This window comes from Carassius carassius, chromosome 16, assembly GCF_963082965.1.
Source record: "Carassius carassius chromosome 16, fCarCar2.1, whole genome shotgun sequence".
In the NCBI taxonomy this organism is placed as follows: domain Eukaryota; kingdom Metazoa; phylum Chordata; class Actinopteri; order Cypriniformes; family Cyprinidae; genus Carassius; species Carassius carassius.
The window spans coordinates 11,041,633-11,067,572 of NC_081770.1; the positions used below are offsets into that span (position 1 = coordinate 11,041,633).

The following is a 25,940-nucleotide window of genomic DNA, read 5'->3' on the forward strand; positions in this document are numbered from 1 at the left end:
TGGGGTTTAATGTATTTGCAAATGTTACAACATTTAAGAAGTAACAGGGCAGAGGTCAAACACACATCATCGCATTAGAGACACAAATATCGACAACAATGAAAAAAAAAACTTTTAAATATACCTTAATTACCACAGACTCAAGAATGTTAAATGTTTTAGAACCCTTTGAATTTGATAGGTAGACACAAATTAAAATGGGAACACACAAGCTGGATTTTTGGCATGGTGGCAGAACACGCAGCAGTCAGGAATACAGCAATGTGTAAACCCGAAATTAAAGAATAGAGACATAACTATCATCCATGTAAGAAAAGTTGTAGGCGACGATATGTGCCTGAGGTGCGGAATACGCAGTGTTGGGAAGGTTACTTTGGAAATGTAATAGGTTACAGATTACAAGTTACCCTGTTTAAAATGTAATAGTAGTGTAACTTTTTCAATTACTTTATTAAAGTAATGTAACTAATTACTTTTGAGTACTTTTGAGAATTTGTGAAAATTAAAGAATAATAAATAAAAGCATATACATCAACTTAAATACAGTTATCTAATAAGCATGTGACGTATTCTGTGTAATAAACTCCTGAAACATTGGTGTTTTTTTTAAACTGCTGTCTCTTTGTATATGATGATAGTTTTCTCAAAATAAGTAAAATGCACATGATGTGACACAGAGCAGTTCTAGAAATTATGTTTATGTGCTCGTGTACTCCTATATTGAGGCAGCAGAGGTTGAAAACACTGCGAGCTTCAGTAGGCCTATGTGTAGTAAATGAAACCATGTCTTTGCCATTAATTTACAGGAGGGGCGGACTGGGAAAAAAATTCAGACTGGAAAATTCAAACTCATACAAACAAATTCACGGACAAAACTATTTTTTGTATGGACCTGACATAAAAAAGGTTTAAATCTTTAATTTGGGACATGCAAAATAATTAAAAGTTCTCTCCTGAACTGCACCTTCACTTCCATTTTTCTCTTCAGTCTCTTTATTTTGCCCTGTTATCCATTTCTCTCATGACTTTAATCCTCAAGATTGAACAAAACTGTACTTTACAATACAATACTCTACTATACTACAATATATTTATAGAAAAATCCTAATACTGTACACGAGTCATGTTTTTCCCTTCCAAAAAATTACCATGCTTTTATTAGCCTATATAAAAGTAAAATAACCTCTTTTTTTTGCAAATGGATTTGTATTTATTTTTAAATAAATACATTTGTAAAATAATTTTACATTTTTGGTTATCAAAGTTAAACAATAGTAACAATTTTCTCTGTATTTTTAGTTAAATATTAAAATGTTAATTTTCGTAAGGGTTGTGTTGTTGTCTGTCATAGCTCCCCCTGAATTTTTTTTCAGCTAAATTACTACTGTAACATTACAACAGATAATAATGATGTCCTTTATATAGTATTTTGAGTGATGACTGAGCAACGTGCTGCTGCTTGATTAAATAACAAAACAAAGACAAAAAAGCATCTTTACAGATGAAACTGACCTGAAACCCTGAACAGGAGTTCTGCTTCTCTGCTCCAGCTGTCCACTCTATTCTCTCTCTCTCTCTCTCTCTCTCTCTCTCTCTCTCATTGATTACTCGGAGTCTGATCCAAACCGTTTGGCGGAGGCGCGGAGAGCGCGCGAGTCATGACTCATGACTAACACTTCTTAACTTATTAGAGATTTAATTATCAAATGGCGGATTCGCAAATGATCGCTTTAGTACATTCGGCAGGCAATTATACAATAATGATATTAAATAGTGGGGCAAAATCGTCTGCCAGGCCACCGGGAATTGTCCCGGTTCTCCCGGTGTCCAATCCGCGCCTGATTTCCACAGACACGCAGAATGTGGAAGTCATATATTGCATTTTTGGGGCTTAATATTCACAGACACTAGTCCATGTCATGTTTTGATTCAAGTGTACTGACCTACTTTTGATTTAGTCATCCAAAATGTGGGATATTCCGTCCGCGTTAGGCATTCCGTTTTTATGACTAGATTCTACGAACCAGACTGTGTTTCCGCATCCCGGAAATTATTAGGACGGTATGTCTCAGAATAGTCAGTGCAATTTGGGAAAGAAATCAGTTAAATCTGTATGTGGATGTGTGTAAATATTCAAATGTAATCCCCTTTGTAATCGTAAAAAATTTAATAAGTAACTGTAATTTACTAATTTTTTCGTAGTAACTGTAACTAATTACAGTTACAATAATTGTGTAATTAAATTACGTAAAACCCGTAACATGTAACTAGTTACTTCCCAACACTGGGAATACGCCACTGCGGCGATAGAAGACGCCGCGTAGGATTTAAATCAAACTTTGCTTATCAAAACATGCATAATACACGTGCATACACACCTGTAAAATACACATACTACTGGATGTTCAAAAATACATATGAAATGTGCACACTAATATGATCGATACCATGTGACGACCATGTGAGCAAGTGCGAGGTTAATAATGTTTAATGAGAATAATGAAACAATACAAAACTGAAACACAAATAGCTGGGAGGAATGCCAAGATGGTGGTGAGGAGTGATGAATCCGGAAGGCGGAGGTGAGTAGGCAGCAGGAGAGGGTTACACAGGAACTGCGGGTAAGCGAGCCGAAGGTAAGTTGTGTTGCTGGATGGTGGTTGCGAAGAGTGGACGGGGTTCTAGGGAAGACACCGACGTCCAACACAGAAACACACACGAAACCAAGGCACGGGTTACAAACAGGAAACAACGCTCTCACAAACACAAGACGCTAGACAAGCCATTATATCGGGATGAGAGCTGATGATAATTAATGGAGACGCCCACAAACTAATCAGTGCTGACGCGTAACACACAGTAGAGTTGTGACGTTCGCGAACGAACCGATTCTTTTGAACGGCTCATAAACATGAACAATGGGAGCCGAGTCGCGGCTGGACGGGAGCCGTTCTTTCTGTCGTTCTTTTTTCCTATGCGTGTTTCACACAGATGCACACAAATGAGCTCCTCCGCGAGACAGAACAGTTATAGGGGGAGGGGCGCACCCAGCGCAGGCAAACCCTTTATAGCGTGATGATATTAGTTATTAGTTGTGCATGTTCATTGCAGCCCACTTTGTTATTGTTCATTGACTTGAAGGGGCTAATGTCCTATTTGCAAAGTTTACAGTAGTAATAGTATGTAGTATGTAGACATTTCCATTTTATTTATTCTAATTTTATCTACTTTAAATACTGTCACTGTCTAAGCAGAGGGATTTGTGCAACCCTATGGAATATAGTCCACACATGACAAACGAGGTAATAATCAATATTTCAGAATAATTCAAACTCAGATATTGGTGTGTGATATCTGAGTTTTAATTATTTGACTACAAATCTCACCTCATTTTTCCTCCCAGTAATTATTAAACTGAGATGCCTCCAAGCTGGCTTCTTAAAACTGACTAAATATTTAAAAAGAGCCAAAAGAGCCGTTATTTTGAACGTCTCTTTGAAAGGAACGGATCCCATCGCTAACACACAGACTTCACCCACAAAGTGCAAAACCCAGAGGTCAGTACCCCCCCCCCCCCCCCCGCCCTCTAAGAACGGCTCCTGGAGTCCACAAAAGGGCCTAGCCTACCTGCTGATTGTAATCATCAATAAGGGAGTGATCCAGTATGTCCCTAGCAAAATTCCCAAATATGACCCAAATGTGACCCAGCAAGCAGTCTGCCCAGATCCGGCCCAAATGGATTTCACATGGGCCAGATGTGGGCCGGATCTGGGCCAACAATATATTGCTGTCTGGGAATTTTAATATTTCATACCTTGTATATTACTATGATCGCATTTATAAATTTTGTGACATGCTTTAATGTACACACAATCTACACTGAAAAAAAAAACAATAAGGAAATTTACTTAATTTTTATTTGGCAAGTTTTTGCACAAGCATTTTTCTAGTAAATTTCACACATTTGGAAATTATAAATATACTTAACGAAGTTAAGTAAAAAAAAGAAAAGAAAAAAAAACATGAATAAGTACATGTAACTTGACCTGTTAAATTTTATTGAGTAAATTTAAATTAAATTAGACAAAAGAAATTGCACTGTAAAACCTGACAAGTAACTTAACTCAAACCGTTTGAGTAAACAGATTGCCTCGATTTTAAACCATGTTAGTTTTAAAACTTTGCATTTAAGAAATGAAGTGATTAACAAAGTGCTGATTGAGCATTAGTGATGAACAGCTGCTGTCTGACAGACATAAAGTCAGTCTGGTTATTAGTAAGTGGAGCTGGTGATACTGTTTGCCATTGCCGACAGGAGGTCAGGAGTGTCACCTTGAGGCCGCATGTGGGCCAAGTCAGTTTGCTATGTGGGTCACATGTGGGGTACACTCACTGCATACAAACACACCTGCACATACTCGCATATACATATAAACTTGATCCGTGCATATACACCTATTAAACACATAAATATAAACTTTAAATGCATTAAATCCATAAAACACTTGCGCATACATAAAAAATAACATTTACTAACGCGCACTTTGTTTTAGCCTTCGAACCCTGGCATACAAAGCTTCAATAACACGCAAACGATGCCAACAAACATCATCCGCCGGACCATGATATCACACTCGCCAGCAGTAAGTTAATTGGCAGTCTCGCTCTAGAAAAAGGTGAGAATTTCACAATTTCACTTCTAGCCTCCAAACGCTATGCAAATTACACGCACAGACAGAGAGAGTGAGAGAGTAAAATGTCCTGCCTCTATAGTTAAAAAATGTAAAATCTGTTCCCAACTAAGTCCCAGTCCCCCTATTGAGTTTAGGCATTTTCAGAATTAAGGATGTCAAGTAATTTAAATGTGGTTAATTAAAGTTTTCTTTTTGTTAAACTGTGTTTGTTTTTAGAGGCCAAGGACAAAATACCATCGGACTTTTAATAAGGATGTTATACTGTTGACCTCCCCTGACGATAATGTAGTAAAGCAAAAGAAAAAAAACGGCACTTGCATGAGATTGGACACATATTAAATGCGTTTGATTTTGACAAATTTGATTTTGTGCCGAATTTTGCACCATTGCCAGATTATGCATCACCTCGTTGAAGTCGCTACCTAATCCAAACCCCACCCCTAATCCTAGCCCCTCCCCCACCTACACCTAAACCTTTGCTAGAGGGTGAATAATCTGCAATTATATGTATAATGCAATTATATGAACATTCATTAAAAACACATATAGGCTATACACAGTTAACCAAATAAAAGTTTATTTTCATATTTGCAATACAGTTACAGCAGAGCTTCAATTCTGTTAATAGTCAAGTAATAGCAGCAATAGTAAATGAAAGTGTACAATAAACATACGTTTTTCATTATATAGTAGGCTACTCAATGTTTTTTATTGTAAAGTGTACATATTTTAAATGTGATTGTAAATAAAAATTGAAATATGAATGTAGTCCTATATATTTATGTTATATCATAATCTGCGCGACACCATCGGTGACTTTCTTTGATGAAGTTTGCAGGGCGTTACAAATGAGCGGTTATTGTCAATGAAGTCCACTTCAACTGATATAGCTACAATGCTCAGGGAGTAGGGAGCAGTGAACACTCCGTAGGGACCCTGTCGAATGGAACACACCTACGGAATTCGGCACATCGGCACTGTCAGCAAGTGGTAGCATAACACAGAAGGTGTTTCAAACTGAAGAGTTTGACCAAGCCCCTTCACAACAGACCAGCTGCCCTTTTCCCGTTCAGCTCTTCTGGCGCTTTATTACAAAACGTCCAGCGTTTATTACGATAGTTAGCCTAGGCTTTGTCTTGCGTTTTGTTTGTGTTTAAATAGCCTTTACAAAATAGGAACCGTTGTTATTTGAAACCGTTCAGCGAAATGCCTAAATATAGCATGCTTTTTTTCTGTTTGAGTCTATGGAGTCTGAGTGGTAAGTAATTTTATGGTTTCATTTCACCATATTATAAATATTATCATTGATCCACATACGTATAATTTTTTTTATTATTTTCATCATTCATTTTAATGTTTTAGAAGACTTAAAACTTAAAACATATCTTTGTTCAGGATGTTATTTATTTATTTATTTTCTCAGCCATTACATTAAAGTGCGTAATTCATGGCATATTATTGAATTATACATTGAAATAAGTGAAAATTAGTTTTTTTTTTCTCTTTTTTTTTTAAATAGTTTTAAAAAAGACAACAACTCAAAATCTGAAATTTCCAAGTTCCCATGTGTGTTTGTTGATCAGGTGTGTTTGGAGTTGATTCAGTGAAGTCCGTGTCAGTGACGGAGGGAGAATCAGTTCGTCTAAACTCTAATCTTACTGAAATAAAGGGAGACGAGGAGATAACGTGGAAATTTAACAACATTATGATAGCTAAACTCAATGTGAAGGACAATAAGATCAGTGTTTATAATGATAGTGCTGAAGGGAGATTCAGAGACAGACTGAAGCTGGATCAGACTGGATCTCTGATCATCGCAAACACCAGAAACACAGACTCTGGAGAATATAAAGTCACCGGAAAAAGCTCAAAGATCCCACTCAACATCTTCAGTCTCACTGTCTACAGTGAGTAGAGAATTACTTCATACACATCTTTTGACAATAATCTCTTTTAAAATTATTAAGAATATTGTCAAATAATAAACAATCCTGTGATGATAGATTTATATTCATGTGCATTATTCTCATAATTTTATATATATTTTTCTTGTAACTTTGTTTTCAACATTCTATAACATGCTCTGCAACTTCATTTAACATGTAAATATCATTTGACAGACAGTTATTATAGCATTTTTATTCAACTAAATTAAATTTATCCCCTCACGTTTTCAGCTCATCTGCCTGTTCCTGTCATCACCAGAGACTCTCCACAAAATTCATCTTCATCATCATCATCATCATCATCATCATCATCATCATCATCATCATCATCATCATCCTCATCTTCATCATATTGTTCATTCCTGTGTTCAGTGGTGAATGTGAGTGCTGTGACTCTCTCCTGGTACAAAGGCAACAGTTTATTTTCCATCATCAGTGTGTCTGATCTCAGCAGAAGTCTTTCTTTACATCTGGAGTGTCTGGATGATTTCTACAGCTGTGTGGTGAACAATCCCATCAGAAACCAGACTCAACATCTCAACAACACTGAACTCTGTCAGACATGTTCAGGTACTTCAGTGGCGCACACAAACAAACTAAATAAATCATATTTCTATTTTTTTAATGCTGCCTATTTCTTCTCTCAGATCACCTTATCAACTTTTGTGGTTCTACTGAAGCTGTGATCCGATTGGCTCTCTCTGTTCTGGTGGGCGTGGCTGCTGTGGCTGTTCTTGTTTATGACATCAGATCCAGAAGTCTTCAACAAGAGCAGACATCAATGTCAAACTAAATAAAAAGACAATCAGGAAAGTGGATATGTTCTTGAATTACTGTAAATATCTTATGACAAAAAAATCTTTTTTAGAATGTATACTCCCATTTTTTATTTTTTTGTCAGTTGATTATATCACTTTTCGCAATACAAGTCATTCTAAAACAGCTTTTCAAAGCATATGCCTTACAACATACACTGTGATTAATAAGATAATCAATAATAATAATTGTTGTTGTTGTTGTAAGATAACTGCAGGCTCAAAGATTACCGCTCAGTGAGGAATTGATCTGTACATCTCTAGTTATCTGAATAAAAGCTTTTGCTTGTTGACAGATTGTTGGGTTTTACAAGATGTAGCTTACAGTTTTTAAATTGTTTTATTAGTTTATTAGAGTATGAAAGAATATAGTTATATTAATATCAATTTTTTTTACTAACCGTTATATTTAAGACAAAATGATGTGATTCTATTGTTTAAAGTATTTTCTGTTCATACTAAAAACATCACCACATTGGAAATTAAATAGAAACAATGCATAAAAGAGAGAAAAAAAATTCAACAGGACAAAACATTCACAATAATATAAATTCATTAAAAAGCTCACAATTAAATGTACATGACATCAATCAAGGCTTAAATAGAAATCATTTAATTTGACAAAGTATTGCTTATATTAGTTAGAATATTTAGTTTTAAGTTAGTAGACATTTATATTTTCTAGTGTGGGTCAGGCATACATTTTAAAGATGTCTGTGCTTCCTTCTTATGAATTAAAACAATAAATAATTCAAAAGTGTTTCAGGAGTTGGCATGTGTCTTCAATTTAGCACTAATCTGAAATAATAAGGGAAGATGGAAGAACTGAAGCCAGGAGAAATATAAACAGCATTGTATATAGTTTCATTATGTGTTATTTTGCCCAAGACAGTTAAGCACAACCCGACACCAGAGCATTTTTTTCTTTAATACATTATAGGTTTTTAAGTCATAACTTAAAAACCTGCAGGCTCATAGATTCCCGCTCAGTGAGGAATTGATCTGTACATCTCTAGTTATCTGAATAAAAACTTTTGCTTGTTGACAGATTGTTGGGTTTTACAAGATGTAGCTTACAGTTTTTAAATTCCTTCCTGTTTTATTAGTTTATTAGAGTATGAAAGAATATATATAATATAATATATATAAGACACAACCTGACACCGGTGCATTTTTTTCTTTAATACATTATAGGTTTTTAAGTCATGTATAAAGTCCACATGAAACTTACCTTTGGAAAGTGTGGTGTGGATCAAATATAAAACATATTTTTGTTCATTTATTGTGTTGTTGTTGTTGTTTAATAAAATATCATTTTACAAAATGTGATGTGGGTCAGGCCTTGACCATTGACTACCACTGCCCTTGAGTTTCAATTTCTCTTTAGTATATAAAATGTGAAAGTTTAATTCATGTCATTAGAAAGTTTGCTTTCTCCATTATTATTCTTCTTTCTGTTAAATTATTTTTTAAACATTTTTTTTTTTCAAATTTTTCTGTCTATGTAAATCTAGCAGTCTAAACTGCCTTCCACTGAAATATTGTTAATGAGCACAACTCATCAGCCTAGAACTGTTTGTCAGTAATTTGTCAATTTCATAATATGAAATCATTTCCAAATCTTACAAAGCAACCATTTAAAATACTGAACTGGAGGGAGTGAGAAGAACAGTCAGCAATTCTTATTAAACGTACATCGACCATTATACCAATTATAATCTTTAACACTGTACATACTGGATAACATAACAAATCCTTGACAGTAAGCTGATCCCCGTTTTATTTCAGCGTCGCTATAATCAAAGCACTCATGTTAATTCTGACTGAAATTCATTTAGCTTTGTCACGTCCCGAGGTGTTCTAGGCAACCTTAAGCTGTTGCAGCACTTGTTAGTAATAAAATTAATTTCTAAAATAGGTATATTGTACAGGTTTAACATATGTACATATGTAAACATATGTAAAAGGTCATATAGCCTACAGTCTGTGAAGGGAGGTGCTATCTAGAGGAGTTTCTTCACGCTGACAGTAGAGTTTCACCAAACCTCTTCACAGCACTGTCCTCTACAGCTCCTCTATCGCTTTCAGTGTTCAAATGTTTATTATAAGATTTCTGTTGTGACTTCATTTTCAACATTAGGAACTGCTTTTATTTAAAACCGTTAAGCAAAATGCAAAAGAAAATATATGGCATGTTTAAAATCTCTTGTTTGTGCTTATGGAGTCTGAGTGGTAAGTATCTTTATGACTTAATATCTGTATTGTTTGTCCACATATAAACCCATTCTCTGTTTTCATTACATTTTATTAGACTATAGACAAATATCTTTGTTCACAATATTTGTTATAGGCCTATTGTCATATATGTCATATCATATATTGATCTCATCAAATGGTTAAATTTACTGCATAGTATTGAACTGTACACTGAAATTAGTGAAGTAAGGAATTGTTTTACATTGACAATTTATTAATTAGTTTAATTTGACAAAAAATCTGGTAAATCTCCAAACTCTGAGTAATTCTTTGTGTTTTTCCATCAGGTGTGTTTGGAGTTGATTCAGTGAAGTCGGTGTCAGTGACGGAGGGAGAATCAGTTCGTCTAAACTCTAATCTTACTGAAATAAAGGGAGACGAGGAGATAACGTGGAAATTTAACAACATTATGATAGCTAAACTCAATGTGAAGGACAATAAGATCAGTGTTTATAATGATAGTGCTGAAGGGAGATTCAGAGACAGACTGAAGCTGGATCAGACTGGATCTCTGACCATCACAAACATCACAATCACAGACTCTGGAAATTATACAGTCACCGGAAAAAGCTCAAAGATCCCACTCAACATCTTCAGTCTCACTGTCTATGGTGAGTAAGCTATTATCCTGTTTGTTGCTATGGGTGTTTCTGCAAGAAAATAAGTATTTTAATCATTTTTAAATCTGTAATGCTGACTCCTTAAGGCTAATTACATATTTGTGCATTTTTGCACCCCTCCCTTTTTAGCTACATATTCAACAGTTACAGTTGCACAGATACATAATTTTCATGTATTGATTCATCAATATGTGGTTCTTTTTTTCTGAATTTCAAAAGTTTAACATTTACTTAGATCAAATTTACCTGAGCACTATATCAAACCATGCCATTTAACTACAGACCAAGGAAACCAAGGAAAAATGCATATGCTTTCCAGCTGTAATTTTCGCTGCATTGCATGTAGGCGTTCTGCACATGCGCAGTGTGAAACACAGGACGCTATAACAGGAAGAAGCTCCAGCGTATCAACTACCAAAGTCGTCTCTGTTTATAGAGCTTGGCATGAATGTATTTGAGAGTAACTGGGATAAAACCTTAAGCTGCTTCTGTGTTTTCGTCGCGGCGCTCGCCGCTGTTTTTTACTATCTTAAGAATTCAGAGATCGACGAGACTTTCCTGACCTGAATAATTTGTCACACTGCGCATGCGTGAAATGCGTTAAAAAATTTGACGTAATTAACAACAAACAACTAATTAACGTCGTTAACGCGCTATTTTTGACAGCCCTAATTTTAATACCATTTTCTAAACTATAGCAAATGAACTGTGATAATGTGAGAAATGTTGAAGGTGTCTGAATACATTTTGGTTTGATTTTATATTTAATGTTTACAGTGAAGACTATCCAGTGCTATTTTACATTTGATTATTGAGTTTCTGTACCTGGACACCAACAAACTTAAAAAAACTTAAACACTGTGTAAAAAGAACAAATAAACAAATAGAACGAACAAACACATTAAACAGTTTCAAACAGGGCCCACTGGTACAACCTTCACCCGTAAACCCCAGCTACAGGCCTGTACACACTTATAGGAAAAGTTCAGTCAAAACATCAGTCTTGGAGACCATTCATGTAAATTCGGTTTTGTCTGAAGTGAACTTGAACAATTGGGAGAAATACAGATGTGTAAGATCATAAGATCTATACGTCAGATCTTACATCAACAGTTTAAACCTCCATCCGCCGACTGCCTCATAAATATTAATCAAACAAAAGAAAAGGAGAAAATCACTCTCTTGATTAAAAATCACTTTTTAACTTCAATAAGAATCATCTATATTTAATGTATACAGTGAAAATTATTTTTTAATTTACTTTGTATTTGTAAAACCCGACAAGTTAACTTAACTCAAACCATTTGAGTAAACCGATATCCTTAAAAACCTGACAAGTTATGTTAACTCAAACCATTTGAGGAAACCGATTGCCTTAAACCATTTAAGTTGAAAAAAATAACAGTTATAAGTACTCTGAACTTAATTCAGTTGAGTTCACTGAAAGATGATGTACATTGCAATTAAGTAATTAAGTGATTAACTAAGTGCTGATTGAGCATTAGTGATGAACACCTGCTGTTAACAAACAGAATCACTGAAGAAAAGAGAAACACAAGAACTACTACAACTGACTTCAGACCAGTAGCGTAGCCAGAAAAGAGACTGGGTGTGCATATGAAAATCTGGGTGTGCCACATTTATTATCAGATTACTGTGCAAAATTATGGGATAGTATTTTTGTCGCCCTTCTTCCGTCCAACCATACTCCTAGTGGTAATTTGCAGGTCGTGTCAAAATGTAGTTAATTGTTGAATGTAATAATTTTCTTCCAAATACGATCATTTTGAACTTCTGGTACGATACTTGGACATTTCCAATCTGGCAACACTGTCTGTTGATGTTGGGAGTGGGACCGGGGAGGGAGAAACATCCTCATCAGGTGTAACGTTAGGCCTTGTGGCCGGCTGTCCATCAAGCCAAGGTTTTTTGCTAAAAAAAAAAAATAAGAAAGGAGCTCTGCGACATATTGCTAGCTAGCAATGTGCAATCAAAAATTATCTGTTTATATCATAGACTGATGGGGTCACAGTCAGCTGCAGTTTGCTGATTGGTTGGCAGTCCGAATGTCGGCAGATATATTTTAACAAAAATAATTTAAAATATGAATTACATTTTAACATTTTTAGCATTATATTGGAGTCTTATTTCTGTGCCCCTGAGAGTGTGATTTAGAATGATCAGTGGCATCACAGAACTGCCAGATTCAAACAGCTTTCGCGTGTCAGCTGGCACTGAGCCAGAGACGGACGCGCTCAGCTCTTGTCATATATCACAATTAATATGCAGTGTTTTCAACCACATAATGTTTATTTTAGGTTTCATACATTTAAATATACATAATCACCAGTAAACCAATACATTAACAAATACATTAATGTATATGGAAGCAGCAAAAACTATCGAATCAAATGTAATTTGCCGACATGTTTTATTCATATATCAAACACACATAGCAGAACAATAAAGTTTACTCTATTCTTCGTCCAGTTCAACAGCCACTTACTTTCATGTATTTCGGGAGAAACTGGGGAATTCAAGTGCTTTACGTTAAATCCGGCTGACAGGACTCTGAACTGCAGCGCTTAACTCGTTATAGATCAAGATAATTTATAAAGGTTTTTAAACGAAGAATCGGAATATCAGATAGTTGACATAGTAAGCAAGTTTGTGTATATATTTTAATAAAAAATAAAAAATTAAATAAAACGAATACCTATAAATCTGTTAGTGGCTGCGGTGTGTCACGTGACAACCATGACGCGTCGCCATGGAAACAAGGGGTCAGTTAAAATATTTGTAATTTACGCGTGAAAGGGTTGATTTAAATATATAAATATATTCTAAGTAAACAACAATAGCCCAAGTTTAGTAAACATTTTTTATTGAGACTATAAAAAATAATTCTGCATCTATTTTTAGGTGTGCCAGCTGCCACTGTGGGTGGCACCGGCACACCCTGGCACACCCGTGGCTACGCCACTGCTTCAGAAAAAGCCTTAGATGAAATCAACTGAAATAAAACACATGAAATCTCTCAAGATCTGATTAAACAACCCCACAAACAGCATCACCAGCTCCACTTATTAATAACCAGACTGACTTTATTTCTGTCAGACGTCTACAGGAGATCTTATTGAAAATGAACTAAGGTTTAGATGTTGATTTATTGTTTCATTTGAAGTAACCATGTTAGAGATCAGTGTTTGCTTTAGTTGGGCTCTTGACCCTTGATTTCTGTCTTAGTCTTTTCTCTGGCTGTTATAACCGTGTGTTTCTAAAACAAATTAGTTGTAACTCAAAAGCCCAGAAAACATGCCATCAGGTGTTAATCTGTATCTAGGTGTAGGTTGTTATATTTTATATTGGTCATGATAATTATTCATTATTATCCACAGTTATTGATCTGTACGGAGTCTAAGCTCTGATGAAGTAGGTGTTGTGTAATTAGTAGAAGTGATTCTAGTAAAAATGACACTAAGAGCCAGTGGTTCTGTGATAATCAGTTAATATAAAAATGATTTTCTAAACATTTTGTACACATACATTTTTCTTCTATGTGTTTATCTTTTCTTCAGTGATTCTGTTTGTTAACAGCAGCTGTTCAGCACTAATTCTCAATCAGCACTTAGTTAATCACTTAATTACTTGAATGCAAAGTTTTAAAACTTACATGGTTTAAATCAAGGCAATCTGTTTACTCAAACGGTTTGAGTTAAGTTTACTTGTCGGGTTTTACAGTGTAATATATTTATTTATCAATTATCATGTAAGTAATACTTGCAGTGTTTACTTCCCACATAGCAACATTGTGTCGGCCCAGATCCGGCCCACATCTAGCACCCGTGGAAAGATGATCTGGCCCACATGCAGCGTGGAATGATGGCCCTTGGGCGGACCGCTCCTGTTTGCCAGATTTGACCCACAAGCAGGCCATAGCAATGCCACATGTCAGCCAGAGTAAGGAAATTAACCAGAACTGGAACTTATCTGAGCCACAAAATCTGTGTATACATTAAATATGAAGTAATTTCAGCCTTACTAAGCCTGTTAACAAGCAGAATCACTGAAAGAAAGGTCAGTGGTCAGTGCTCCTATAGTCTACCACTGAAGACATAGAGCGCCCTCTCGCAGCTGTAGACAGTAATGTTCTCTCTTGGTGCTTGTTTCTAAATAAATGCGACTTATAGTCCAGTGCGACTTATATATGCTTTTTTTCCTCATCATGACTTATTTTGGACTACTGCGACTTATACTCAGGTGCGACTTATAGTCTGAAAAATATGGTAAGCAGAAACACAAGAATTACAACTGACTTCAGCCACAACAGAATTACCAGCTTCACTTATTACTTACCAGACTGACTTTATTTCTGTTAGACATCTACAGAAGTTTTTATTGAGAATTAACAGAGGTTTAACTCTAATGTGTGTCACCATAACAGTGATTAGTGTTTCCATTAGTTGGCCTCTTAACTCTTATTCTATCTTTTGTCTTTTTTTGGCTGCTGTGAAAGGTGTGTTTTTTGAACACCTTTGCTGCATCAAAGAAAGCTACGGTGAATTGAGGTCATGCAATTCTCATGAAACAGGCTGATTTGATATCTTTTTTAAATCTTACAATTGTTTCATTAATATATTGACCTCACAAACCATGTGTTTCTGCAGTATGAGATCCAGCAAAATTACAACAATCAGTTAGATTTTAACAAGCATCGTAAAAGTCAATCTACACACATCAACAGTCAGCACATGAATCTCAACAATGGTGACAATCAAATGTACATTGCTGCAATGCATGCTGGGTACTAGCATAGTACAAAACTCCCAGCATGCATTGCAACATGAATAAATTATGCAGCTGAATTGTCCTATTATCATGTTTAATTCTAAATATTTGCTTATATTTTTGCTGTTGTTTTTTTGTGACTTAGTAGCTTTTCAGTGAAGTTCTGAATTGATCAGTTTATCTAAATATTTTTGATTGTCACCATTATTGAGATACATGTGCTGATTGTTTATATCTGTGTGTGTCGGCATAGGTTACGTTTTTTGAGCTCATGTTTGTTAAAAGATTTTAACTGATTGTTATAATACTGCTGGATCTCATGCAGAAGAAACACTTGGTTTGTAATATTTATGTATCATTGGAACAATATAATTGTTAGATTAAAAAAAAACATCAGTGAACCAGGGTACTTCATGATGATTATAAAACCATCCTCGGATAACAGCCATCAATTGATATCATGTCACTCTAGCTTTCTTTGATGCTGCAAATGTGTTTAACAAACATACCGTCACAGCAGCCAAAAAAAGACCCAACTAATGGAAACACTAATCACTTATGGTGAAACACATAAGAGTTAAACCTCTGTTAATTCTCAATAAAACTTTTGTAGATGTCTAACAGAAATAAAGTCAGTCTGGTTCGTAATAAGAAAAGCTGGTAAAGCTGTTTGAGGAGTTGATTAATCATCCTCTGGTGAGATCTTGATATATTTAATGTCTTCTTTTATCTTCAGTTGATTTCATCTAAGGTTGTGGCTGAAGCAGTGGCGGCTCTAGACAAATTTTACTTGGGGGGCCAAGGAGGGGCCAGTGTTTAACCAGAGCACATTATAAATGGCAACATATTTTATTTAAATGTAATACAAATAAATACAAAAAGTAATTCTTGAAAAAATCTACACAGTAATTGTACACAATCTAAACATGTTAATAAAACAAATTACTATTAGTACTCTTATAAAATTCAATCAGGCAATCATACATTTCACAATTTAATATTTATATATGAATGTCAAAAATTCAGAAGTGTATATATTTATAATGCTTACAGTACACTACACAGAAATAATATACAATTAAATTATGCTTATTTTTAATGTATTGTGCAGGCTAAAAATATAATAAGCTTTTAATAATCTTTCAGTGCACAAAACCATGATAATATGAAACGCTTCAATAAAAAGTTTACAGCTTTTAAAACATTTAAAAGTTCACTGCACAAAGTGAAGAATTGTCAAGCGCACAAATCATATTTTAAAAACAGCAACAAACATATAATAGAAATACACAAAATTAAGTCATTTTATGCAAATCCACAGCCTTTTTATCTACAGATCAAGCATTATAATGTGAGTATATAATATTGGAGAGAGTTTTACCATGCATCCTGCTGTAAATGGACGAGGTGCGCGCTATTTGAATACTGAATGGAGAATGATTGGCAGCCGCAAAGGAGGGAAAACAAGGTTTCAGTAAACTTTAATTTAATGATGTAAATAGTCTTCTGTCCATAACATTATAAGCTATGGAATTTTTTCGGATGACTTTGAGAAATTATAATCAGACCCAAACTGATGTGACAAAAAAAACGGGAGGCGCCGAAAAGTGCAATGTTTGCATCCCTGAATATGATTAAGTTCCTAAGTGTTTGGGTGAGCTCCACTAATTAACCCATGTAGAACGTTGCGTCACATAAGTTCTGCTTTTGGCGCTCGCGTGTAAAATCATATTACTTTTTTTTCAGCACGGGGGTGGCCAGGGACATGTCTACAGAGGCACGGGCCTCCCTAGGCCTCCGTGTAGAACCGCCACTGGGCTGAAGTCAGTTGTAGTTCTTGTGTTTCTGCTCATCTCTTTTTCTGTTTTCTTCTTTCCTTCAGTGATTCTGCTTGTTAACAGGCTTATTAAGGCTGAAATTACTTCATATTTAATATACACACAGATTTTGTGGCTCAGATAAGGTCCAGTTCTGGTTGATTTCTTTACTCTTGGCTGACACCTACCCAACGTTCTACCAACTCCTGGAAAAGAAATTCAACAGTTTACTTCTCCGGTACAAGGGAACTGGGAAAATTTATTTGACTTCATGAAAAGACAAGAAAGGACAGTGAATGATCTTACCCAAGAAATGAAAGCCACATCTACCCAAAACAAAAATCAACTCGCTGACCTCGCTGTAAAAGTGGAGGATAACAAGAGTCAAGTCTTGACTCTATTGACCTCTACCAAACAACAGGAGGAATCTGAAACGTACAAGTTGATTAAAGCTATGAAGCAAATGATTACAGCTGAAACCCAAAAGATGGAATCTACCTGGGTGGCAGAGATGCATTTCATGGTGGATCAACTCCAGTCAGAAGTTCAACAGGACATCAAAGCTGTTCAACACACATTTCAAACAAGCCATGATCACGTTACTATAGAACTTCAGAAATTTGTCACCCAAAATGACCAGTTATCCACATGTGTAAAGGAGATGAGAAAAGAGACGGAGAAATGATTTCAGGATCTAAAAAATCAAATTGACTAACAACAAAAATTGGCAGCACAAATTTCCAGCACCATTACTTCAACTACGCCATCTGTGTATACTCCAGCAATTCCTTCAACTTCAACCCCTCTTCCCACACCTATCGTAAAAAGTGATCATATTAAATTCACTTTTCCCACTTTTGGTAGACCATCAGATGACCCAGACCCCCTACTGTACTCAACCAAATGTCAGGATTTCTTGGCCCTTCATCCCCTCACTGATACAGATATCCTAGCCACATTCCGTACTGTTTTACATGGAACTGCTCATGACTGGTGGGAGGTCAGACATTCCAGCATATCCACATGGAGTGAGTTTGAGGCTGCATTCCTTTCTGCATTCTTATCTGAAGATTATGATGATGAACTGGCTGAACGGGTCCGAACAAAAATTCAAAGTGAGAAAGAATCTATTAGAGACTTTTCATTCTCCTACAGAGCCCTTTGCAAAAGATGGAAGGCAGATCTAACTGAGGGTGAAATTGAGAAGATGATCCTTAAGAACATCAAGCCTTACCTTGCCAGCCAATTGCGTAGTCGGGTGAGTACTGTAGAGGAATTAGTCAAGTTAGGACACCAACTGGAAAAAGATTATGAGCAACAGCTTCGATATGAAGGTCGAATGGACCCTAAACATCCACCCACATCACAAAGACCCTCATCGAACCAACCTGCTGAGAAAATCCAGGTTCAGTGCTGGAGATGCCGAGGACAGCATCCTCCAGGTAAGTGTCCACACTATATCCCTCCACAGTCCCCTCAGTCATCTGCACACCAATTTACCAGCAGTAAACATCCCTATTCATCTCCTCAGACAAGGGGTCAGTTTTCTAACAGCTCCGTTACTGCTACAGAAATGCAGAAGCCTCCAAGTAAAAACAAGAAAGCCTCTACCACCACAAACCTTAATGCTCCGACGACAGTACCTCAGCAGTTGGTTGTTCCCGTTAGCATTGCTACATGGACTGGAAAAGCCATTGTTGATACTGGGGCAAGTTACACACTCATTCATGAAAGTCTCATGAAACAGCTCACATCACCAGAGCTGCTTCATCCATGGTCTTGTGTTCCTCTCTATCTAGCAAACGGGGAAGCAGAGATTGCATTAGGATGGATGAATACCATCATACAACTCCACTTCACTATACCTGCTGTTGTTTTGTCATCACAAGCCCTCGCCTATGCTGTAGTCCTGGGATTGGACTTTATTTTCTTTAGTGGAATGCAACTTAATGTCTCAGATCAAAAATATACTTTCAAGTTTGCCCCTGCAAAAGAGTACCCCTTTCAACCAGGTAATGCCAGTGTGCCAATGGTTAGTCCCCAATGTGAATACCTGCAACAGAAGAAATCAACACAGAATCTGTCCTTGTTGAGTTCTGTTCCACCTCCATTTCCCCAAATGTTAATACACCCACCTGACCTTATGGGATGAAAAAATGTTAATAGAAAATGCAGTAAATGAAGCTCATTTACCTCCAGATGGTAAACAACAGTTGCTCCACATCCTGAAAAGCAACCCTCAGGTATGTACTCTCCGGACTGGACGCACTGATGTTCTGAAGCACCACATTTATACTACTTGTCAGGTACCCATTAAGCAAAAACCATACCGTTTGTCCCCCGTTAAGCAACTTTCCATGGAGGAACAGCTTGAGGAGATGTTGATGAAAGGAATTGTTGAGCCATCTCACTCTGGTTGGGCCTCCCCAGTGGTCTTGGTACCCAAAAAGGATGGTAAACTTAGATTCTGTGTGGACTACAGAAAGGTTAATTCTGTAACTGAAAGTGATGTTTACCCTCTTCCAAACATTACAGAAATCTTGGCGTCACTCTCTGGAGCGGCTATTTTCTCCACTATTGACCTCAACAGTGGTTATTGGCAGGTAGCAATGGATCCCAATAGCAAAGCCAAGACTGCCTTCATCACTCCTGCAGGTCTCTTTCAGTTTAATGTTATGCCGTTTGGTCTCAAAAATGCTCCGGCAACTTTCCAGAGACTTATGGAAAAAGTCCTGGGGGAACTAAGGAGAAAAATATGCTTTGTCTATATAGACGATATAATAATTCACTCACCTTCAATAACTCAACACTTTCATGACCTTCAGACTGTCCTCCACAGATTGGAGACTGCCGGTCTGACTATTAATTTGAAGAAGAGCAAGTTCTGTCTTCAAGAAATCACCTTTTTAGGACATGTTGTAAGCATTCACGGCATCTCAGCAGACCCATGTAAGACTGAGGCCATTCATTCCTACCCCGCGCCTAGAAACCTGAAGGAGGTTCAAAGGTTTCTTGGACTGGCTGGGTGGTATCATCGGTTTGTCCCGAACATTTCAAGGATAGCCGAACCCCTCAACTCACTAAAAAAGAAAGCACATAAGTTTGAATGGACAACTACATGTCAACAAGCATTTGAGCAGTTAAAGTCGTGCCTCACTTCAACACCCATCCTTGGCCATCCAGATCTTCAGCTCCCCTTCACAGTTTACACCGATGCCAGTGACACTGGTTTGGGTGCTATTCTGGCCCAACGGAAAGAACAGGGCAAAGAGGAGGTCATTGCCTATGTGAGTAGAACCTTAACAGGAGCTGAACTTAATTATACAGCAACGGAAAAAGAATGTCTCATATGGGCTTTGGAAAAATGGCAACACTACCTGGAACACAAACTCTTCACAGGTGTCACTGACCACTCTGCACTACAATGGGTCATGGGTTCCACCAATGACCACCAGCAGACTCATCTGTTGGGTCCTGTGCCTGCAAAAATTTGATTTTATCATTGGGTACTGAAAAGGGAAACTCAATGTAGCCCCAGATGCATTATCTAGGTCTTCCCCAATCTCGAGCTGCAGTCTGTACACCAGCCACAAGGAGTCAGACATGCCATTGTCAGATGTTGTCCTGTGGGAGGGACAGCACAAAGACCCTGAGGTTACAGAACTATTGCAAGCAGTTGCAGAGAACCGTGCCAGTTTGATGGACCAATATGAAGTTGTTGAGGAAAAATTATATCAGAAAACTTACCTACCAAATAACCAGTTGCACTACCGAGTGTATGTACCCAGTAGTCTTCGACCCTGTCTGTTGCAGCACTACCACTCCAGTCCTCTTAGTGGCCATGGAGGAATCTACAAAACATACAAACGACTCCAAGAAGTAGCATTCTGGCCAGGCATGTGGTCTGACGTGAAACATCATGTGAAAACCTGTTTGAAATGTCAAATAATAAAACATGACAATCAAAAGCCGGCTGGGAAACTGCAACAAACCACTACCACTCACCCAAACCAAACGCTGGGAGTTGACATCATGGGACCACTACCGAGAAGTACAAACCAGAATGAGTACCTGCTTGTGTTTGTTGATTATTATTCCCAATGGGTTGAGTTGTTCCCCGTGCGCAAATCCACTGCCCAGAATATTGCCTCTATCTTCAGAAAAGAAGTTCTGACTCGATGGAGTGTTCCAGATTATCTCCTCTCAGACAGGGGTGTTCAGTTTGTCTCCTCTGTGTTCAAAGAATTGTGTGAGAATTGGCAAATTACTCCCAAACTGACTACAGCCTACCATCCGCAAACCAACATGACTGAAAGAGTAAATCGGACCCTCAAGAATATTCTTTCAGCTTATGTGGATGAAAATCACAAGAAGTGGGATCAGTTCTTACCTGAGTTTCGATTCGCCATAAATTCAGCCATACAAGAAACCACTGGACTGTCCCCAGCAGAGCTACAGCTTGACAGAAAACTTCAGGGTCCAATGGACAAGATGCTCCATGGGGCTAATTTAATCCCAGACGCTGCTTCCTATGATGTGGTCCATCATCTTCATCACTTACAAGCCCAAGTCAAAAAAAACAGTAGGAAAGCAAAATTGAGACAACTGAGAAATTACAACAAAAAATAGAAGAGATTTAACATTTAAGAACAAGGATCGTGTATGGTTACGAAACTTCCCACAGTCCAGTGCACAACATAATTTTAGTGCAAAACTGGCCCAAAATGGAAGGGACCTTACCGTATTCTGAAGCAGCTGGGTCCTCTGAACTATAAAATAGCCCTGGAAGACACCGGAGAAGATGTCCGTACAGCACATGTCTGTAATTTAAAAATGTGTTTTCCAACAGCCGAGGAATTGGACTCCCAGGAAACCCAAAAAGTCCTTGACCTGTTTCAAGAAGCCTCTGATGAGGAATAAGAATTTCTAGGTTTCGAATAAATTCTTTATTTTTAACAACCATGGGTTGTTTTCTTCAAGGGAGGGAGAGTGTGGCAGTGGAAAACTTCGGCCACCGTATCTTTTAGTTTACTTTCGTTTTCACTTGAAATGACTTAGGCAGAGTTTTCAATTAACAGCGGAAGAATGGAGGATATAAAGGAGATGTGACGTACCTGAGAGAGGCGCGTCATCAAAGTTTGCGTGGAAGGTTTACTGTTGCATGTTTCGGATTTAATGGATTCCAGTGAAGAGAAAAAGTACGGCCGCTTTGAGTGTTATTCCCTGTAAATGATGTTTGAGCAGCATGGAGTTTGACTAAACTTAAGCATGACGTTTCCAGACCGTCTATATGGATGAAATGTCCAACGAAAAGCTGCCCGTTTATCCTCCTGTCCTAGTGTCTGATGACTACGTGCAACCTCAGCTTCCTTCTCATTTGCAAACCTGGTCAGTAGCCTACTTGTACGCCACCCCATTTCATACATTACTTCACACATACCCACTCACGTTAAATTCCCATCCTTGTATTCTGAATGTTTTTTTTTTTACATTTTATTTTCATGATTATGCAAATGTTATTTTTGCTCTAAGACTGTTGTTTGATTTATTGTTATTGTTTCTTTAATCTGAACCAGTTTTATTTCATGTTTTTTTTCTCTCTCTCTCTCTATGGTCATTATATGAATGAACTTGGAAATGTTAGAATGACGCGATTTTCTACACGGCAAGCTAAGTTAACGTGAAAAGTGTAAAGCTGTGAACTTTGTTTTTTTTTATTTTTATATGATCTTTTGTCATGATGATTTTTTCTTTTTCTTTCATGGACCTATGGAATAAATTTCTCATATGAAATGTTCCTTGGACTGTTTATTATTATTATTATTATTGTTGTAACAGGTGGTTTCTTAGTTTTTGCTATCCTGGGTTAATTTATAATTTGACAGGACTTATCTTGTCTGGCGCCCGAACATTTTTTTTTTTAAATTAAGCTAGGTTGGCCACCACCGTTACACCTCCATTAATGTTTTTTTTTTTAACCCAGAAATTAAAATGCAGTTTCTTCTTTAATGGTTCAAACACTGATAAATAGAATAAGCAGACAAAAACAAATTTTGATTATTCGAAATTCATATTTTATTGACAATCATAAAGAATGATATAAAGCTTGCTTTTTATTGAGATAAAAGGTGCATTTTCTGCTCTGGTCCCATTCACCAAGATACCTACTCCTTTACCCCCACCATTGAATTTATACATTTAGTTAACGATGAATAAAATCAAGTCCCACCCTTTAATTTTTCAATTCTGAAACCTGTTTCACTCTGAAATATGTCCCAATATATAAATCAATTCAGCCATAACTTATGTTACATGACTTTTAAGTTTGCTAAGCAAAGCAGGACAAAAATTATTAATCAAAAATCAAATTGGCAAGATGCAATACACGTTTGCTTTTGTTACATTTAAATGGACATTGTGTTTTTAGTTGTAAAGGTTAAAACGATTCAGTCCAACAAAAATATATTATTTATTTTTTTGTGATCAATTATTTATTTTCTTACAATCATTATTTACACAAAAAATATATATTATTTATTAGTATCTTAATGATATTAATAAATAATAGAGTTTTGCTGGACTTGGACTCGACTCGGACTCAGCTGTTTGGGACTTGGACTTGAGTATGACTCGATTGGTTAAAGACTCGGACTCAACTTGGACTCGAACCCAAAACTATGGTCCAGGGTTACATTTCTGATTAGTTCTGGTTCCTCATCTACATCATCCTCATTATCTATATTCTCTCATTTTTCCAGCTAATCTGCCTGTTCCCGTCATCAGCAGAGACTGTTCATCATCATCATCACAGCAGAATTGTGCACTGTTGTGTTCAGTGGTGAATGTGGGTCATGTGACTCTCTCCTGGTACAAAGGAAACAGTTTATTGTCCAGCATCAGTGAGTCTGATCTCTCTCTACCTCTGGAGGTGGAATATCAGGATAAAAACAGCTACAGCTGTGTGATCAACAATCCCATCAGAAACCAGACCACACATCTGAATATCACTCAACTCTGTCACACATGTCCAGGTACAGTAGTGCTGATATATGTTTACTAAACTAATCTCTATAAACTAGTTATAGAGTACTGATATATGTAGTATTTGTGGTTGATCAGATTGAAAGATTCATTCATATTAATGCTTCATTTTGTCCATTATAAATAAAGGCTTCTCGTCGTCGCACATTGGGCTGATCTCGGCTGTTGTTGCTGTTGCTGGATCTCTGTTGATTATTGCTGCAGTCTGGATCTTCTGCATCCACAGGAAAACGGACCAAGAAGGCAAGTGTTACCTATTGCAGATATACGTGTAAAAAAAACATGTTTTAAAGTAAGGAATAATTTACTTGGGGGCATTGAATAGAAAAACAATGCACACCTGTAATGAGGTTACAGTGCTGCCACAGACTGCTTTTACTGTTTATGCATTTGGATACACCTTGGCTCTTCCCTCCATTGGTTCCGTCATGGGCCTTTGTCTTGACACTGCTGTGGACCTCGGATGTGCATTATTTTTCTGATAATTTAACCCTTAAATGCACGAACCATTGGTCCACACAGTCCACAGTACCCTATGTCTTGTTATAGTCCAGAACCATCATCACAGGCTTCCCAGACACCTCACTTACTTCTTTTTTTCATGCATACTGGATAAAAACAAAATGACCTTGTTTTTTTTTTTGGCACATAGGACACAATAGCTTGCTTTTAGCAAAAACCGAATAGACTTGATGATCCCAGAGGTCTCCTCTTCCAGGCACAAAACCCAGGCAGAGCTTCCTGCTTGTTTTGCACATTGTTTCCAGCAAATTAATGTGTTTGTAGAGCAAATCAGCAGCGAGTTTTGCACTTGTTAACCAGTTATCAGTGGTGACATTTACTCCAGAGCTCAAAACTGGCTTTACCAACTTCTTTACTCTCTGCCGAGCCTGTGCACCGGTGATATGGTAGACCATTGAAAGTGTATGCCGTAGCAACATTACACATTAGAAACAGTTTCATGCTGTATTCATCAAATGACCTCTGAATGAGATGAAAATCAATTGTCACATACATGCCAACATTGTAATTTTTTCTGCAATTTTCAATGAAGGCACTCCAGAGTCAAAGTGATATGGATCTGCAATGCAGCTGAGACCTGCCTGGAACTAGTTTAGCTGTGTGTTTTATTTGTGTTTAATTGCCCAGCTTGTTATTCAAACCAATCAAAATCAAGAAATGAACATCCATGTAATATAATATAAAAATAATGAAAGACAGTGTTGCATAAAAATGCATTAATTCCGAAATATCTTTTATTCAGAGTTTTGATGTTTTTACATGTCTGTCATTTTTGTTGGAACAGTTCAGAGTGGTGAAGAAATAATATATGCTGATCCAACATTCTGTCAAAGAAAAGCACAGAAATCCGTAAGAAAATACTTCTTTCTTTCTTTCTTTCTTTCTTTCTTTCTTTCTTTCTTTCTTTCTCTTTCTTTCTTTCTTTCTTTCTTTCTTTCTTTCTTTCTTTCTTTCTTTCTGTGTATTATTTGAGCAGTGAGTCAGATCTAGCTGTGTATTTGTGTGTATGAGTTCTGATAAATGGTCAGTAATGCTCTTATTATCTATATTTGTGATGTAAACGTGTGCTTGTTTTCTTTCAGAGAGTTCAAGTGCAGGAGGACGTGGTGTATGCAGGAGTCGCCATGAGACATTAATCAGTCTGTGAATCTGTTAAAGGGCTGCAAACATTTTAGCACCCAAATATCAAAAATGGAAAAGGAGGTGGATTACTGTATTATTGTGCTTTTTTTTTTTTTTTTTTTTTAATGATATATTTTTTGTCACACACAGACCTTTGAATATCTCGTAATATTTTTAATTCACAAAATAATATTTAATAATCATTTAATAAACACTCATTTAAAAAAGGGATTTTATGAATGTTAATGTAGTATTTAATGGAAATTGAAGGATTTTATCTCAGGATTTTATACTGTTTTTGTTTTGTGTATACTGTATT

General features: G+C 36.7%; 2 protein-coding genes across 7 annotated transcripts in view; one reads left to right on the forward strand and one right to left on the reverse strand.

Annotated features, from left to right (window-relative positions):
- Positions 1-25,940, reverse strand: part of LOC132160252 (uncharacterized) — an 849,275-nt gene that overhangs the window by 387,165 nt on the left and 436,170 nt on the right. The gene's annotated exons all lie outside the window — the stretch shown is intronic.
- The window catches only part of LOC132160298 (uncharacterized), a 60,248-nt gene continuing 39,976 nt past the window's right edge, over positions 5,669-25,940 (forward strand). For 2 of the 3 annotated variants that reach the window (XM_059570059.1, XM_059570060.1), the window contains exon 1: positions 5,669-5,952. In XM_059570059.1, the coding sequence (XP_059426042.1) occupies positions 5,901-5,952 (52 nt within the window). In that variant the 5' untranslated portion in view covers positions 5,669-5,900. Of the gene's footprint in view, positions 5,953-6,277; positions 6,602-6,871; positions 7,211-7,287; positions 8,216-25,940 lie in introns of those variants that run through there. The other variant, XM_059570058.1, reaches the window with a different exon arrangement.